Genomic DNA, 17,458 nt, shown 5'->3' with positions numbered 1-17,458 from the left:
CTCTGGCCATAGTAAGCGCTCAATAAATGCCATTAATTGATAGACAATTGCCAAATCTCATGATTTCTGCGAAAGACCAATTGAAGACTCACAGGCTGGTTATCATGCGCCATCTGGTGGGATCAGAGAGTAGGAGCGTATGGCTCCTTCTTAGGGAAATTTGATTCACTTTCATCATCACCAGTGGTGTTTATTGAGCGCTTTCTACGTGCAGAGCACTGTACTAAGCTCTTGGGAGAGGACAGTGCAACAGGGTTGACAGTTAGTGGTGGCATCCATCAGTCAATCAACGGAATTTACTGAACTTTTACTATGTGCAGAGCATTTCACTAAGTGCTTGGAAGAGTATATTACAGTAGAGTTTGTAGACAAGATCGGGCCCTTAAGTAGCTTATAATTTAGTGGGGAAGACAGGCCTCTTCCAGGAGGCCTTCCCAGACAGCCCCCTCCTTCCTCTCCCCCTCCTCCCTCTCCCCATCCCCCCCACCTTACCTCCTTCCCCTCCCCACAGCACCTGTATATATGTTTGTACATATTTATTACTCTATTTATTTATTTTACTTGTACAGATTTATTCTATTAATTTTATTTTGTTAATATGTTTTGTTTTGTTGTCTGTCTCCCCCTTCTAGACTGTGAGCCCATTGTTGGGTAGGGACCGTCTCTATATGTTGCCAACTTGTACTTCCCAAGGACTTAGTACAGTGCTCTGCACACAGTAAGCACTCAATAAATATGATTGAGTGAATGAATGAATGAATAAATATGATTGAATGAATGAATAAAATGGGGATTAATACCATGAACTCCATGTGGTACAGGACCTATGTTCCACCTGATTATCTTGCATCTACCCCAGGGCTTAGTACAGTGCCTGGCACATAGTAAGTGCTTAACAAATAGTACAATTATTATTAGTAGTACAGTGCTTTGCATGCAGTAAGAGCTCAATAAATATGATGGATTGGTTGATTGATTGATCAACTGATTAACTGATGGACCAGTTGCTGAGTAGCCACAAGAAGAGTTACAAAACTAGGCTGGGCTGGACTCTGTGAATTTTGAAACAAAGCTGGTGAAGCCAGGAAGATGAGCTGGGGTGTGGTGATGGTGATGGGGGACACTTCCTGCCTACAACTCTCAACTTTACCTTATAGCAGCTCCTCGCTCCCCCTCCCCCCAGCTTCTTCCTTCTCTGCTCAAAAATTTGAAGCTAAAAAGGGAAACGGTTGAAAGAAGGAAATGAAAAGGAGAAATGAGAGATCTGGAATTTGGGGGTGTTAATAGCTTGGGTCTAGTCCAAGGACGAGCCAGAAGGAGCTCTGGAGCTCCTTCTCTGGAGCTCTCTGAAGGCATCAGAGCAATGAGTTGAGAGAGAACAATGCTCTCCCCTTGGCTTCTAGTGCTCCTAAGCATCCCAGGTAAGACTCCATACTCTGGGAATCGGTAGGCTTGGGGTGGGAGGAGAGGGAAAGAGAGAGCAGGAAGAGGTGTCAGTAGGGAGGGTGTCAACAACGTGGCCTAGTGGAAAGAGCATGGGCCTGGGTATCAGGGGACCTGGATTCTAATCCCAGCTCTGCCATTTGTCTGCTGGGTGACACGAAGCAAATCCCTTCACTTCTCTGTGCCTCAGTTGCCTCAACTGTAAAACGGGAATTCAATACTTGTTCTCCCTTAGAACGCGGCTGGGTGAAGGAGTGTGTCCAACCTGAATACTTTGGGTAGGGACTGTCTCTATATGTTGCCAACTTGTACTTCCCAAGCGCTTAGTACAGTGCTCTGCACACAGTAAGCGCTCAATAAATGCAATTGATTGATTACCCCAGCGTTTAGTACAGTGCTTGGCATATAGTAAGCACTCTAGACTGTAAGCTTGCTGTGGGAAGGGAACATGTCTGTTGATTGTTGCATTGTGCTGTCCCAAGTGCTTAGTACAGTGCTCTGCGCACAGTAAGCGCTCAATAAATAAGATTGAATGAATGAACAAATATTATTATTATCATTACTAAGATAATAATAATAATAATAATAATAATGGTACTTGTTAAGTGCTTACTATTTGCCAGGCACTGTTCTAAGCACTGGGGTGGATATAAGCAAATCGGTTTGGACACAGTCTCAACCCCCACTTTACAGATGAGGAAACTGAGGCCCAGAGAAGTGAAGTGACTTCCCCAAGGTCACACAGCAAAGTGGCTGCTGTGTGGGGAGATGTGGGGATTAGGGGACGCTGTTCCACTCTCCACTCCTGAAAATTCCCACTCAATGTCTAGAGGTTTCCTGCCTGAGGAAGTTGATGTTATTTTGGAAACTGACTGAAGGGTAACGATGCAGAGCCCAGCACTCTTTCCTTCCAGGAACTGACCGAATTAGTGGACGGAAAGATTCTCGCCCCGGCCCCTTCCACCTCCCCTCCCCTTCTTCCACGCCCACCCTCCAGCCTCCTACAGCTAGTGCCTGCTGGACTGGGAATAGTCAGTAAAATCTCAGCCGGGGTAACCGTGGTCGGTTTGTGGACTCTGTGGGGACCGGGAATGCTTTGGGGAGGGCGTTGAGAGGAAGAGGGAGCAGAGAGGAAATCGTTGAGGCAGTAGGGAAGATGGCAGGCTTCTTGGGGTCGGGGGTTGGGGGTGAAAGAGCCAGGAGCAGACAGAGGAGGAGAGAAGGGATAAATGAATGAAGGATGAAGGGAGAGAAGACCACTGGAAATTCAGAAATTACTGGAGACCCCATCGTGGGATCTTCCAGAGAAGCAGCATGGCCTAATGGATAGAGCCTGGGCCTGGAAGTCGGAAGGACCAGAGTTCTAATCCTGGCTCTGCCACATGTCTGTGGTGTGACTTTGGGCAAGTCACTTCACTTCTCTGTGTCTCTCTGATCCCCATCTGTAAAATGGGGATTGAGACTGTGAGCCCCACATGGGACACGGACTGTGTCCAAATTGATTTGCTAGTATCCATCCCAGCATTTAATACAGTGCCTGGCACATAAGTAAGCACTTAACAATTATTATTCTTATTATTGTAATCCCAGCTCTGCCACGTACCTGCTGGGTGACCTTGGGCTAGTCATTTCACTTCTCTGTGCCTCAGTTCCCTCCTCTGCAAAATGTTCTCCCTCCTACTTACACTGTGAGCCCCATGTGGGACCTGATTACCTTGTATCTATCCTAGCACTTAGTACAGTGCTTGGCACATAGTAAACCCATAACAAATACCTCAGTTCTTATTTTTATTAACTCAGCCCTTTCCACTTAGTCCACACCCAATGCCACTGCAGTGGGCCAGGAAAGCAGCCCTGGTTAATCCTCTGGAAACACCGTCCTAATCCTCTGAGAACACTATGGGCCAACTCCCAACTTCCTTACTTCCCTCTGGGGTTCAGAGAGACCCCTCCTGTCCAAACATTTCTGGGGACCAGGCCCTTGGGCAGGGGAGGAGGGGGACACCTTCTCCCAGCATATGAGGAGATGGGGACACGAGGTTGTGTTTTCCAGGCTGTTTTCTGGTGAAAAATCATTCGAAGGTGAATGGCATCATGGGAGAATCCCTGAACGTGCAGTGCCCATATGAGGAGGAACACAGAATGCATGGGAAATACTTGTGCAAAGGAGTCAGTAGATTAGTCTGTTTCACCATTGTTGCGATCAAAGGGTCAGAGGAAGAGGAGAAGAATGGTCGAGTGTCCATTAGAGACAGTCGCCAGAACTGCACATTCACAGTGACCATGGAGAACCTGGCTGCGGAGGATGCCGGTTCTTATGCCTGTGGGATCAACAAATTCTTCAACTTCGATCACCTGTTGTGGTTTACAGTGTCTATCTCCCCAGGTGAGGACTCTCTGCTCTGGGACCCAGGGGTCTGAAATCTGGAACTCCTCTCCTTCCCTCTCTGTTCTAAGAACCAGCTCAGGGCTGCTGAGGGAATAGGGAAATGTTTGGATGTGTAAAGTGGGATCTTTGTGTACATTTATTTGATGTCTATCTATCTGTTGTTGCCTTTCGTGCTGGAAGATGATACTGGTGATGAAATTCACCTTTGGGTGCTTGGGTAACTAAAAATGCTAATGAGATCATCACAATCTTTTCTGCCCTTAGCAAACATTAAAAGTGTCCTTCCTGACTCTGAGGCTTTTATTGCTGCCATGCCTGGTGCTGTATTCACTTTTGCCTCCAACATCATCATCATCAGTGGTATTTATTGAGCCCTTACTGTGTGCAGAGCACTGTTGTAAGCACTGGGGAGTGAACACTACAACAGATTGGTAGATATGTTCCCTGCCCACAGCGAGTGATCCTTCCAAAGGAATAGGACATAATTGAATGCCATCATAAATTGCTGCAATCTGATCTTTCACCTTTTTCTTCTTGAAAACCGGGATGAAGGGAACATGTTTTATGGGATATCCTTGGTGGTCCTTACTGGAGACCCCATTGTGGGATCCTTCAGAGATGCAGCCTAATGGACAGAGCCCAGGACTGGGAATCAGAAGGAAAGGGTTCTAATTCTGGTTCCGCCACATGTCTGCGGTGTGATCTTGGGCAAGTCACTTCACTTCTCTGTGTCTCAGACACCTCATCTGTAAAATGGGGATTGAGACTTGAGCCCCACATGGGACATGGGCTGTGTCCAACCTGATTTGCTAGTATCCACCCCAGCATTTAATACAGCTTGAGGAAGAGCCTTTGTAAATGTGCCTATCGTGATCTCAGGGAAATCTCAGAGCATTGAGATGGGGGAGATTCCTTTTGGTCCAAAGAAAGAATGGAGAAGCGATTCAGCGATTCCCTGGGATCGATTTTCCCACTGAGAACGATAGATGAGAATTTGGGTTCAAGAACCCAGAAAGACGAATTCTACATTATATATAAAAATTATACATAAATGTTATAGTGTAAGTTATTTATTCATATTAATGTCTGTCTCCCCCTCAAGACTCTAAGCTCACGGTGAGTAGTGAACCTGACAGCCAACTCTGTTGTATTGAACTCTCCCAAGCGCTTAATACAGTGCTCTGCACACAGTAAACCCTCAATAAATACCATTTATGGATTGATTGATTGATTGATTTACCAAGCACTCTGCTAAGCGCTGGGGTGAATACTAGATAATCAGTCCCTGTCCCTGTCCCGCATGAGACCCAAGGTTCTAAGGGCACAAATGTTGAGGAGAGGCAGTGAGGAATTACTGTGTCCGGTTTGAATTTTAGCACCAAAGGTCATATCGACAACCACCATCCAATCTCCCTCAGCTGCAGCAGAAACCAGTGGCACCTCTACTCCAGCTCACAGAAGAGACGGGGAGACCACCTTCCCCACATCTGGGTAAGGAGAACGGGGTGCTACTGTGGTCTTATCAGCTGTGACTCCTCCTACAGGTATTAATTGAAGTTAGGGATCACCTAAGCATTTATGCCCATGTGGGATATGGACTGTGTCTAACCAGATTGGCTTGTATCTACCCCAGCACTCAGTACAGTACCTGGAACATAGTAAGTTCTTAACAGATACAATTAAAAAAGAAAATTCTGCCGTTCTGCTCACAGAAAGTGCTCTATACTGTAAGCTCATTGTGGGCAGGGAATGTGCCTGTTTATTGCTATAAGGGGGCTCTCCCAAGCGCTTAGTACAGTGCTTTGCATATAGTAAGCCCTCAATAAATACGATTGAATGAAAAATGAATGGGGTGTCCTGGGTGTCCCTAACCAAAAGAGACTGTCCTGTTGTTACCCAAATAAAATCCTTCCCCCAACAATTTCCATCTCACTGTGGGTAGAGAAGCAGCGTGGCTCAGTGGAAAGAGCACGGGCTTTGGAGTCAGAGGTCATGGGTTCAAATCCCAGCTCCGCCAATGGTCAGCTGTGTGACTTTGGGCAAGTCACTTAACTTCTCTGGGCCTCAGTTCCCTCATCTGTAAAATGGGGATTAAGACTGTGAGCCCCACCTTGGGACAACCTCATCACCTTGTAACCTCCCCAGCGCTTAGAACAGTGCTTTGCACATAGTAAGCGCTTAATAAATGCCATTATTATTATTATTATTATCTCCAGGGAGCTCCCTTTCCCTCCTATCTTCCATGGAATAGAATTTCAGGATTCCTTCTAGACTATAAGCTTGTTTTGAGCAGAGAACGTGTTGCTAACGTTCTGCACACAGTAAGTGCTCAATAAATACCACTGATTGATTTGGGTTCTAATCCCAGCTCTGCCACCTTTCTGCTATGTGGCTTTGGGCCAATCACTTCACTGTGCCTCAGTTGCCTCATCTGTAAAATGGAGATTGAGACTGTGAGTCCCGCGTGGGACAGGGTCTGTGTCCAGCCTGATCTGTTTGCATCCACCCAGAGCTAGTACGGTGCTAGCTCATTCAATCGTATTTATTGAGCACTTAGTCACCTCATTCTCAATTCAATTCATTTGATCGTATTTACTGAGCACTTACTGTGTGCTGTGCACTGTACTAAGTGCTTGAAAAGTACAATTCAGCAAGAAATAGAGAAAATCCCTGCCCACAACAGGCTCACAGTCTAGAAGGGGGGAAACAGGCATCAAAACAAGTAAACAGGCACCAATAGCATCAATATAAATAAATAGAATTATAAATATATACACCATTAATATAAATAAATAGAATTATAAATATGTACATATATATACACAAGTGTTATGGGGTGGGTAGGTGGGTAGAGCAAAGGGAGTGAGGGCAATGGGGAGGGGGAGCAGAAGAAAAGGGGGGTTTAATCTGACAAGGCCTCCTGGAGGAGGTGAGCCTTCAGTAGGGATTTGAAAGGAGGGGATTCTGGAAGTCAAGTCCGAAAGTGCCAGGGTTCAGACAATGGTTGGGAGGGATGGACGTTGGCTGCACTGCATTTTTCTTTCTTTCTAGGGATGGTTTTGCTGAAAGGATCGAAATACTGCTGCCTTTCATCTTTGCAGTTCTTCTGGTTCTGTTTGTGGGGGTGTCCCTTCTGGCTTGGGCAATATTGCTGAAGCAGAAGAAAGGTAAGGGAGAGGATTGGGCTGCTGGTCAGGCTCTCCTCTCTTCTGAGTGTCTGTCCTCTCGCCAAACAGTCTTTCTTACTGGGCAAGGGATTCCTTAGAGAAGCAGCGTGGCCTAGTGGATAAAGCCCAGGCCTGGGTGCTGGAAGGCCATGGGTTCTAATCCTGGCTCTGCCACTTATCCACTGTGTGACCTTGGGCAAGTCTCTTCACTTCTCTGGAACTCAGTTACCTCATCTGAGAAATGGAGATTGAGACCGTGAGCCCCATGTCAGACAACCTGATTGGCTTGTATTCACCCCAGCGCTTAGCAGAGTGACTGGCACATAGGAAGCACTTAAGAAATACCATAATTATTATTATATTTGGGCTGAAGCTATTGATGCAGTTGGATTCTTCCCTAAAACCACAGGTCAAGAAGCTCATATCCAACTACAGGAATTTAGGATGCCTAGCCAGGATTCAGAAATAATAACCATTATGGTATATTGGTAAGCTCTTACTATGTGCTAAGCATTTTGGGAGAAACAAGCTTATGAGATTGAACAAAGTCCTTGCCCCACGTAGGGCTCATGATCTATTTTATCCCCATTTTACAGATGAGGAAACTGAGGCCGAGAAAGTTTAAGTGATTTACCCCAGATCTCACTGTGGGTCTCCTAGGGCCAACTCAGAGTTCTCAGTGAACCGGGAATCTCCCCAAGAAGCAGAAGCAGTGTGGTCAAGGGAAGTCTAATCCTGGACTCGTCGTGCGCTTGGTTTGTGACCTTGGGTAACTCATTTCACTTCTTTGTGCCTTATTTCCCTCATCTGCAAAATGGGGATTCAATACCTGTTCTCCCTCCTACTTAGACTGTGAGACTTATCTTGTGTCTACCCCAGCCCTTAGGACAACACTTGGCATTGTTAAGTGCTTACCAAATACTGCAATCATTAATGCTACTATTATTACCACTACTTCTACTACTATCAATTAATCCCATCAGCGGTATTTATTGAGTGCTTACTATGTGCAGAACACTGTACTAGGTGCTTGGAAGAGTATAATACAACAGAGTTAGCAGATGCATTCCCTGCCTACAGTGAATTTACAGTCTAGATGGGGAGACTACAATTACTACTTTTACTGCTACTATTACTGCTTCTTCTACTATAATAATAATAATAATAATAATTATGGTATTTGTTAAGTGCTTGCTATGTGCCAAGCACTGTTCTAAGCCCTAGGGTAGATACAAGGTAATCAGACTCACAGTCTTAATCCCCATTTTACAGATGAGGTAACTGAGGCATAAAGAAGTTAAGTGGCTTGCCCAAGGTCACATGGCAGACAAGTCGCAGAGCTGGGATTAGAACACACATCCTTTGACTCCCAAGCCTGTGCTCTTTCTGCTAAGCCATGTTGCTTCTAGTACTTCTCCTCCTCCTCCTATTAGTTTTTAATTGTTTTTTTTTTGTTGTTGTTGTTAAGCACTTACTATGTGCCGGGAACTGTACTAAGTGCTGGGGTAGATTCAACATAATCGGGTTGGACACAATCCCTGTCCCACATAGGGCTCATAGTCCTAACCCCCATTTTACAGATGAGGTAACTGAGGCACAGAGAAGTGAAGTGACTTGCCCAAAGTCACCCAGAGGACAAGTGGCAAAACTGGGATTAGAAGCTACATCCTCTGTCTCCCAGGCCCGGGCTATTTCCACTAGGCCACACCACTTCTCAAAAGGCCATGTTACTTCCCCTAAGGGCCAGACTATCTGATTCCTTGCAGGGAGGACATGTCTGGGGCCCTAAGATGTCAGGACCCTGGTCATGGTAGCAAACCAGGAACAAGCTCAAGGAGAGGCAGGGGGAACTCTGTTGGATTATTGCCAGACCCTTTCCATCTTCCTGTAAGACTACAATCTTGTGGGGAGGGGGAAGGAGGGGGGAGATCCTTTTGACACAAGAGAGTTGCCCCTCTACCTTCCCTCCACTTCTCACTCTTCACCCACCCCGACCGGGCTGCTCACTTCGTCAGTTCCACATATTCAGAGTCTCATCGGGTTTTTCAGAGACTTGGGGAAGTTGGTGGTTCTCATTTGCCTAGAGCGTCTGTGTCAGGAAAAAAAAAAATATGTCTTGCCCCTTGTTTGGGCTTTCCCCATCAGTCTCTCCCTGACCCTACGGATTTCAACACTCATATTCCTCTTTCCCACTCTGTCTTTGTGCAGTAGTCAGCTCATATAGCGTGGCTCAGTGGAAAGAGCCTGGGCTTTGGAGTCAGAGGTCATGGGTTTAGGTCCCGGCTCTGCCACCTGTCAGTTCTGTGACTTTGGGCAAGTCACTTCACTTCTCTGGGCCTCAGTTCCCTCATCTGGAAAATGGGGATGGAGACTGTGAGCCCCCCATGGGACAACCTGATTACCTTGTATCTACCCCAGTGCTTCAAACAGTGCTTGGCACACAGTAAGCGATTAATAAATACCAACATTATTATTATTGTATAGAAGCCAAGTCCATGGCTGGTCTCGTAGAGCCAGGGAAAGTGGGTAAATTCCCTAAAATTTCCACTCAACACCGGGCCAGCCATGGGGATTGTGGTGGGCAGAGCAGGCAAATCTAAGAACTGTGAGATATTAGAGCTAGATGCCTTGGGAGAGGTTAGCAATAATAATAATAATAACAAAAACACAGCAGTATATACTATATAATAATACATTATTATAATATAATGATATATTTTATGTTAATAATACATTATTAACAATAATAATGATAATTATAATGATGGCATTTGTAAAGTGCTTACTATGTGCCAGACACCATTCTAAGCACTGGGGTGGATAGTTAATTGAGTTCGATACAGTCCATATCTCACATGGGGCTCACGGTCTTAATTCCCATTTTACAGATGAGATTACTGAGGCCTAGAGTAGTGAAGTGACTTACCCAGGGTCACGCAGCAGACAAGTGGCAGAGCTGGGATTAGAACCCTGGCTTCCAGGCTTGTGCTCTCTCCATTTTATTATCTACCCCTGTACTTACCACAGTGCTTGGTATATAGTAAAAGCTTAACAAATGCTATCATTATTTGTTGAACTCTTACTGCATAAGAGCTTATTCTTACTCCTAGCGCTTGGTATGTAGTAAGAGCTCAACAAATAATAATAATAATAATAGAATTTGTTAAGCTCTTACAATGTGCCAAGCACTGGTAGCTACAATATAATCAGATTGGACACAGTCCCTGCCCTACAGAAGGCTCACAGTCTAAGAAGAAAAGAAAATAGGTATTTAATCCCCATTTTACAAATGAAGAAACTGAGGCACAGATAAATAAAGTGACTTGCCCAAGGCCATACAGTAAATCAATCACTGGTATTAATTGAGTGCTTACTGTGAGCAGAGCACTGTTTTTAGTTCTTGAGAGAGCGCAGTAGACTTGGAAGACATACTCCCTGCCCTCAAGGAGTTTACAAGTGATGGAATAAGGATTAGATCCCAGTTCTCCTGACTCCAAAGCCTGTACTTTTTCCAATCAATCAATCAATGGTATTTATTGAGTACTTACTGTGTGCAGAGCACTGTACTAAGCACTTGGGAGAATTCAACAGAGAGGATTACAGTACAGTAGAGTTCAGGAAGAGAGGTCTTCAGTGAAAGAGACCATAAGGAATAGAGAATGGCTACTGCGATTGCTTACTTGATTAGAAAGGTTCTTTTTTTGTTTGTTTTTTTAATGGTATTTGTTAAGCCCTTACTATGCGCCAGGCACTGAACTAAGCACTGGGGTAGATACAAGCCATTCAGCTTGGACACAGTCCATGCCCCAAATGGAACTCACAATCTCAATCCCCATTTTACAGATGAGGTAACTAAGGCACACAGAAGCTAAGTCTTACCTAAGGTCACACAACAGACAAGTGGCAGAGCCAGGATTAGAACCCAGGCCCGTGCTCTGGCCACTAGGCCAAGCTCCTGCTCTTGAGGTAGAGTCCTTCCAGATTAGGGGAATGGGTTCATTATTATTTTTTTATGGTATTACTTACTAAATGCTTATTATGTATCAGGCACTGTTCTAAGCACTGGGGTCTCTTTCAGCTCTGTGACTAAATGTTGGAGTGGGGGATTTTCTTGTTCTGAGGTTACCACACTCTCCTTCCGCCTAAATCTCTGACTCATTTCCTTTTAGGACTACTATTCTAGGGTCTGGTTACTAGCCCTGAGGCTCCCTCAACCTTCTTGTTTGGCCTTCCCTGATGATGATGATGATAATAATAATAAAAATTGTGGCACATGTTTAGTGCTCACTATGTGGGAAGCACTGAAGTAGATCCGATGCAATCAGGTCAGAAACAGTTCCACAAGAAGCTCACAGTCTAAGTGGGAGGGAGAAATGATAGTTAATCCCCACTATACAGATGAGGAAACCAAGGCCGGGAGAAGTTAAGGACTCGGCCTAGGTCGCACAGCAGGAAAGGGACGGAGCCAGAACCCGGGTCTCCTGACTCCTAGGCTGGGGACTTTGAGTATGAAGATGATTCTGTGGTTTCTATTTCTTTCCCTTCCTTTTAGCTGGTGATAATTCAGAGGTTCGTCAAAACTCCAATCAGGTAAAAAAAAAAGACTACCCCTCTGGTTGGGTGGGAAGGAGGGTCAGGAACAAAGAAAGCTTGCTGGGCACCTAGAAATGGAAGGTTGAAGATAGGGTTGCCTCTTTGGGAGGCCATGATGATGATGGTAAGCATTTACTACACACCAGAAACTGTACTAAGTACTGGGGTTCGATACAAGCAAATCAGTTTGGACACAGCCCCTGTCCCATGAGGGGATCACAGTCTCAATCCCCATTTTACAGATGAGGTAACTGAGGACCAAAGAAGTGAAGTAACTTGCCCAAGGTCGCAGTGGTGGAGCTGAGATAATTGTGGTATTTGTCAAGAGCTTTCTATGTGCCAGACACTGTATTAAGAGCTGGGGTGGATGCAAAAAAATAAATCCTATAAAGCCAGGGTGACATTTTCTAAGTGACTCACAGATCTGGTGGGTAGCTGGGGAGGTGGGGATGAACTTCCAAAAATAATAATAGCGATAATAATAATAACTGTGGTATTTGTTAAGTGCTTACTATGTGCCAGGCACTGTACTAAGCACTGGGGTGGACATAAGCGCTGGGTTAGACACAGTGCCTGTCCCCCATGGGCTCACAGCCTTAATCCCCATTTTACAGATGAGATTACTGAGGCCTAGAGAAGTGAAGTGACTTGCCCAGGGTCGCACAGCAGACAAGTCACTGAACTGGGTCCTTCTGACTTCTGAGCCTATGCTCTATCCACTAGACTACGCTGCTTTTTCAAATTCTCAGTGGCCCACAGATTTGGTGGGTAGCCGGGGGTGGGTGAGGCATTCCTGAGCAGGCCTAGCGCCAGCCTGGTGAGTGGGATGAATGAGGGCCATGCCAAATCTGTCAGCTACACTCCACTGGCTCCTGGGCTACTGTTAGGCCACCTCCTGCCCTGTCATAGCTGAGAACCTCTCCACCCTCTGGCCCCCATCTCCGCTTCCCAGCTTCTGCCTCCCACCTGCCGATTCCTTCCTCTGATCTGCCTCCACCTTCCTGAGCTGGCTTTCTACCCATCGTCGCTCCTCAGTCAATTGATCAATCACATTTATTGTGTGTTTACTGGGTGCAGAGCACTCTACTAAGCATTTGAAAGAGTACAATATATCAGACTTGGTAGACACATCCCCAGCGAGCTTTCAGTCTAGAAGACTCATCATCTGATTAACTCGTCTCTACCCCAGCACGTAGAACAGTGCTGGGCACATAGTAAGCACTTAACAAGTACCATCATAACTATTAATTATTATTATTACCTCCACTCATCACCAGAGTAAAGTAAAGCTGGCCATGGTCAGGGGGAAACCTGAGCATTGCTGTGGGAGGTGGGGAAAAGGCCTGGGACGATCAGTCAATCAATCCTATTTATTGTGCGCTTACTGTGTGCAGAGCCCGGTACTAAGTGCTTGGGAGGGTACAATAAAACAATAGAGCAGATACATTCCTTATCCACAATTAACTAATAGTCTAGAGGGGGAGACATTAATATAAATTAATGAAATTAAAGCTATGTACACAGGGGTGGTGAATGGAGACCTTGGGGATGTTCTTGGCCGATGGAGGGATGGTAATCTAGGGGGAAGTGAGAGGTTAAATCTTTGGGGGAACCTAAAGGGAGGAGCAATGAGGAGGAGGATGAGAGGCCTGGGTCAATCAGAAGAGGAGGAATCTCTGCTGGGGGCCTTGAGCATTTCGGAGCAGCTGCCCACCTGCCCACTTTTTTCATTCATTCATCTTCAACACTGACAACGGAGAAGGTTGACCTCTGCTACTCCTTGCTGGAATTCCAGCCAAGAACCCTGGACTTCCACCCTGCGGGATCCCACCGAAAAGGGAATACATCTCTGGGACCCTCCAGGCCCCGGAGCGACAAAGGAGTGGAATACAGCCAAGTGGTATGTACCAGAGTATTCCTCTTTCAGTGAAGAAGCTTTAATAATAATAATTGTGTTATTTGTTAAGCACTCACTATGTGTCAGACACTAGACTAAGTACAGCGGTGGATACCAGCAAATTGGGTTGGACGCAGTCCCTGTCACCTGTGGGCTCACGGTCTTAATCTCCATTTTACAGATGAGGTAACTGAGGCACAAGATCATGCTGCAGATGAGTGGAGGAGCTGGGATTAGAACCCAGGTCCTCTGACTTCCAGGCTCATGCTTTATCCACTAAGAAATGCTGCTTCCCTTTAATTCTGGGTCCATTTTGACCCCAACCAATACCGAGGTTTGCAGCTGCCTCCTGTCCAGGACAGATGGCTTGGTCTGAGCTGGAGGGGTGAGAAACCAGTGAAGGTCCATCTGGTCAAGGCTCTGGCCATGGAGAACCAGCTGGTCTGTGGCTTTTGTTCTTGGCCACTGGCTACTGTTTGTTTTCTCCCAGGACCCATTATTCTGCGTGGCCTAATGGAATGATCCACTGCTTGAAACTCGGTTCTAATTCTGCCACTTGCTTGCTGCGTGGCCTTAGACAAACCACTTCTCTTCTCGATGCCTCAGTTCCCTCATCTTTAAATAAGAATTAAATACCTGTTCTCACTTCCTTCTAGACTGTAAAACTCCATGTGGGACAGAGATTGGGTCTGACCTGATTATCTTGTAGTCACTCCAGCAGTTAGTACAGTGCTTGGCACAAAGTAAGCAGTTACCAAATACCCCCAGACTGCACTTTGTAGGGTTTCAATCCTGGTTCCTGAGCCCCACCTTCTCTCCAAATTTCCCCAGAGATTCTGCTTGGCACTGTTGAAGATTTGAAAATTAGTTAAGACAGGTTCAGTCATATTTGTGGCTTCTGGGCTCACCAAAGGGAGGAAGCATTCTTTCTGGGTTTCAGGGAGAGTGGAAGCGAGTGGCTCTCAATCCCACACCTGGTTGGAGACTCTAGAAAGGGAAACCAATCCTGACCCTCTCTGATGAGCCGGTGGGGTAAGATTGCTGATAAATCTATTATTATTATTATATCTATTGTTCACTTACTATGTGTCAAGTACTGTTTTAAGCACCGAGTAGATGCTAATCAGGTTGGACACAGTCCCTGGCCCACATGGGGCTCACAGTATAAGTAGAAAGGAGAACAGGAATTGATATTTAATTCCTATCTGTAAGATACTGAGGCACAGAGAAGTTAAGTACTTGTGCAGGGTTCTATAGCGCCAAGTGGCAGAATCAAGATTAGAACTCAGGTCCTCTGACTTCCTGGACTAAGGACACTTACTGTGTTTCAAGCACTCTACTAAGCACTGGGGTAATAATAATAATATTGCCAATTTGTACTTCCCAAGCACTTAGTACAGTGCTCTACACACAGTAAGCTCTCAATGAATACGATTGAATGAATGAATAATGGTATTTGTTAAGCACTTCCTATGTGCCAAGCACTGTTCTAAGTGCCAGGGGAGATACAAGGTAATCAGGTTGTCCCCCGTGGAGCTCACAGTCTTCACCCCCATTTTACAGATGAGGTAACTGAGGCACAGACAAGTTAAGTGACTTGCCCAAAGTCACCCAGCTGACAAGTGGCAGAGGCAGGATTAGAACCCACTACCTCTGACTCCCAAGCCTGGGCTCTTTCCACTGAGCCATGCTGCTTCTCTAGATACAACATAATCAGATCCAATACAGGTCTCACAGTCTTAAGTAGGAGGGAGAACAGGTATTGAATCCCCATTTTGCCGATGAGGGAATGGAGGCCCGGTGAAGGGAAGTGACTTGTCCAAGGTCACACAACAAGCAAGTGTTAGAGCCGGGATTAGAACCCAGGTTCAGTGACTCCCAGGCTGAGGCTCTTTCTACTAGGCCAGGCTGCTTCTCAAATCCCTCTGACTTTAGTACATCAGTAGCCCTACTGTGGGGGGTGGGGAGATGGTGCTCTCCCACTATAGCCCCCTCCTCCTCCCTGCCTCTGGCCCTATCTATTCATTCATTCATTCATTCGCATTTATTGAGGGCTTACCATGTGCAGCGCACTGTACTGAGCAATTGGGAGAGTACGATACAGCAATAAACAGACACATTAGCTGCACTACTGTTTCTGTCCCCAGGTTACCACCAGGAGAAAGGATGTTAACTATGCTACCTTGAACCTGCATACTACCTATGACAACTTGTCATATCCAGCCCCCAAGACGAAGCAGACGGAGGAGACGGCTTACTGTGAGATAAAGACGACTTAGGCTACAGCCTGTAGCAGCCTGCCAGTCCTGGAAATTTTCCTCATAGCTTCTGTTCCTGACCTCATCACTTCTCTCCCTTTTCTGGATTTGGAAGTCAGTGAAAGAACTGTAGTTAAAGCTAACCCGAATTCTCTTTCTCTCATATTCAGCCTCAGTGACTGTGAAAAGATTCCCACATTGTAGATCCTGCCCTCGGGAACTTCCCACTTTACAGGAATTAAACTGAATGCTATAGTTCAGATTTTCTTTTGATACATTTTCCTCCACTTCATACCATTTGGGAAAGGTCAGAGATCTGCTCTCGTGTTTCATACAGGGAGGGCTTCCTGGAGGGTGTGGGATTTGGGATGGGTTTTAGAGGGAGATGTGAAGCGGAGGAAAAGCATGGCAAGAAGCATGCCTCTGGAAAGTGGGAGGAGCAGAGGTAAAAGACAAGAATGAGGAAGCTTCATTATAGCCCTGAGATCAGGGCTGTTCATTACTTCTGAGTCAAATCTGTGCTCCCTGAGATCTTGGGAGCAGGGAATGTTTAAGGAAATGTAAAAGGAGAGGAGGCAGGAGAATTGTTAAAGAGTCAGTGGGAAGTAATCCCAAGAAGAGGGGTTGTTGAGGGGAGAGCTCAACGGAGATATCATGGGGTGAAGACCCCTAGAGAGAAAACAAATATGTGGTTTCTTGAGAAAGGATGAATGTCGGAGGGAATTCGAAATCAATTCATCTGCTGCAGAGAAGCAGCGTGGCTCAGTGGAAAGAGCACGGGCTTTGGAGTTAGAGGTCATGAGTTCAAATCCCAGCTCCGCCAAATTGTCAGCTGTGTGACTTTGGACAAGTCACTTCACTTCTCTGGGCCTCAGTTCCCTCATCTGTCATCATCATCATCATCATCAATCGTATTTATTGAGCGCTTACTATGTGCAGAGCACTGTACTAAGCGCTTGGGAAGTACAAATTGGCAACATATAGAGACAGTCCCTACCCAACAGTGGGCTCACAGTCTAAAAGGGGGAGACAGAGAACAAAACCAAACATACTAACAAAATAAAATAAATAGAATAGATATGTCAAATGGGGATTAAGACTGTGAGCCTCACGTGGGACAACATGATCACCTTGTAATCTCCCCAGCGCTTAGAACAGTGCTTTGCACATAGTGAGTGCTTAATAAATGCCATTATCATCATCAGCAGCAGCATCCGTGGTATTTATTGAGCACTTATTGTGTGCAGACCACTGACTGAACTAGGCATTTGGGTGTGTAATGATAATAATAATGATGTATTTATTAAGCTGCCTATTATGTGTTCTAAGTGCTGGGGTGGATACAAGAGAAGCAGCGTGGCTCAGTGGAAAAGCGCAGGCTTTGGAGTCAGAGGTCATGGGTTTGAATCCCAGCTCTGCGGCTTTGGGCAATCACTTAACTTCTCTGTGCCTCAGTTACCTCATCTGTAAAATGGGGATTAAGACTGTGAGCCCCATGTGGGACAACCTGATCACCTTGTAACCTCCACAGCACTTAGAACAGTGCTTTGCACACAGTAAGTGCTTAATAAATGCCATCATTATTATTATTTTTATACAAGCTAATCAGGTTGGACACAGTCCCTGTTCCACATGGGGCTCACAGTCTTAATACCCATTTCACAGATGAAGAGAACTGAGGTACAGAGAAGTTAAATGACTTGCCCAAGGT

The 17,458-nt window shown here is 45.7% G+C and overlaps 1 protein-coding gene across 1 annotated transcript; it reads left to right on the top strand.

Moving 5' to 3' along the window:
• Positions 1-1,343: 1,343 nt before the first annotated feature.
• On the top strand, positions 1,344-16,002 carry LOC119937731 (CMRF35-like molecule 8). The gene is made up of 7 exons (XM_038757329.1): positions 1,344-1,421; positions 3,497-3,829; positions 5,209-5,323; positions 6,884-6,999; positions 11,552-11,589; positions 13,355-13,492; positions 15,637-16,002. The coding sequence occupies exons 1-7, from the start codon at positions 1,382-1,384 to the stop codon at positions 15,766-15,768; spliced, it is 912 nt and encodes a 303-aa protein (XP_038613257.1). The 5' UTR covers positions 1,344-1,381; the 3' UTR covers positions 15,769-16,002.
• The last annotated feature ends 1,456 nt before the right edge of the window (positions 16,003-17,458 follow it).

This window comes from Tachyglossus aculeatus, chromosome 15 (genome assembly GCF_015852505.1).
Source record: "Tachyglossus aculeatus isolate mTacAcu1 chromosome 15, mTacAcu1.pri, whole genome shotgun sequence".
Classification (NCBI taxonomy): domain Eukaryota; kingdom Metazoa; phylum Chordata; class Mammalia; order Monotremata; family Tachyglossidae; genus Tachyglossus; species Tachyglossus aculeatus.
Note: the sequence above shows the minus strand (reverse complement) of the source record. Positions and strands in the feature narration are given on the sequence as shown.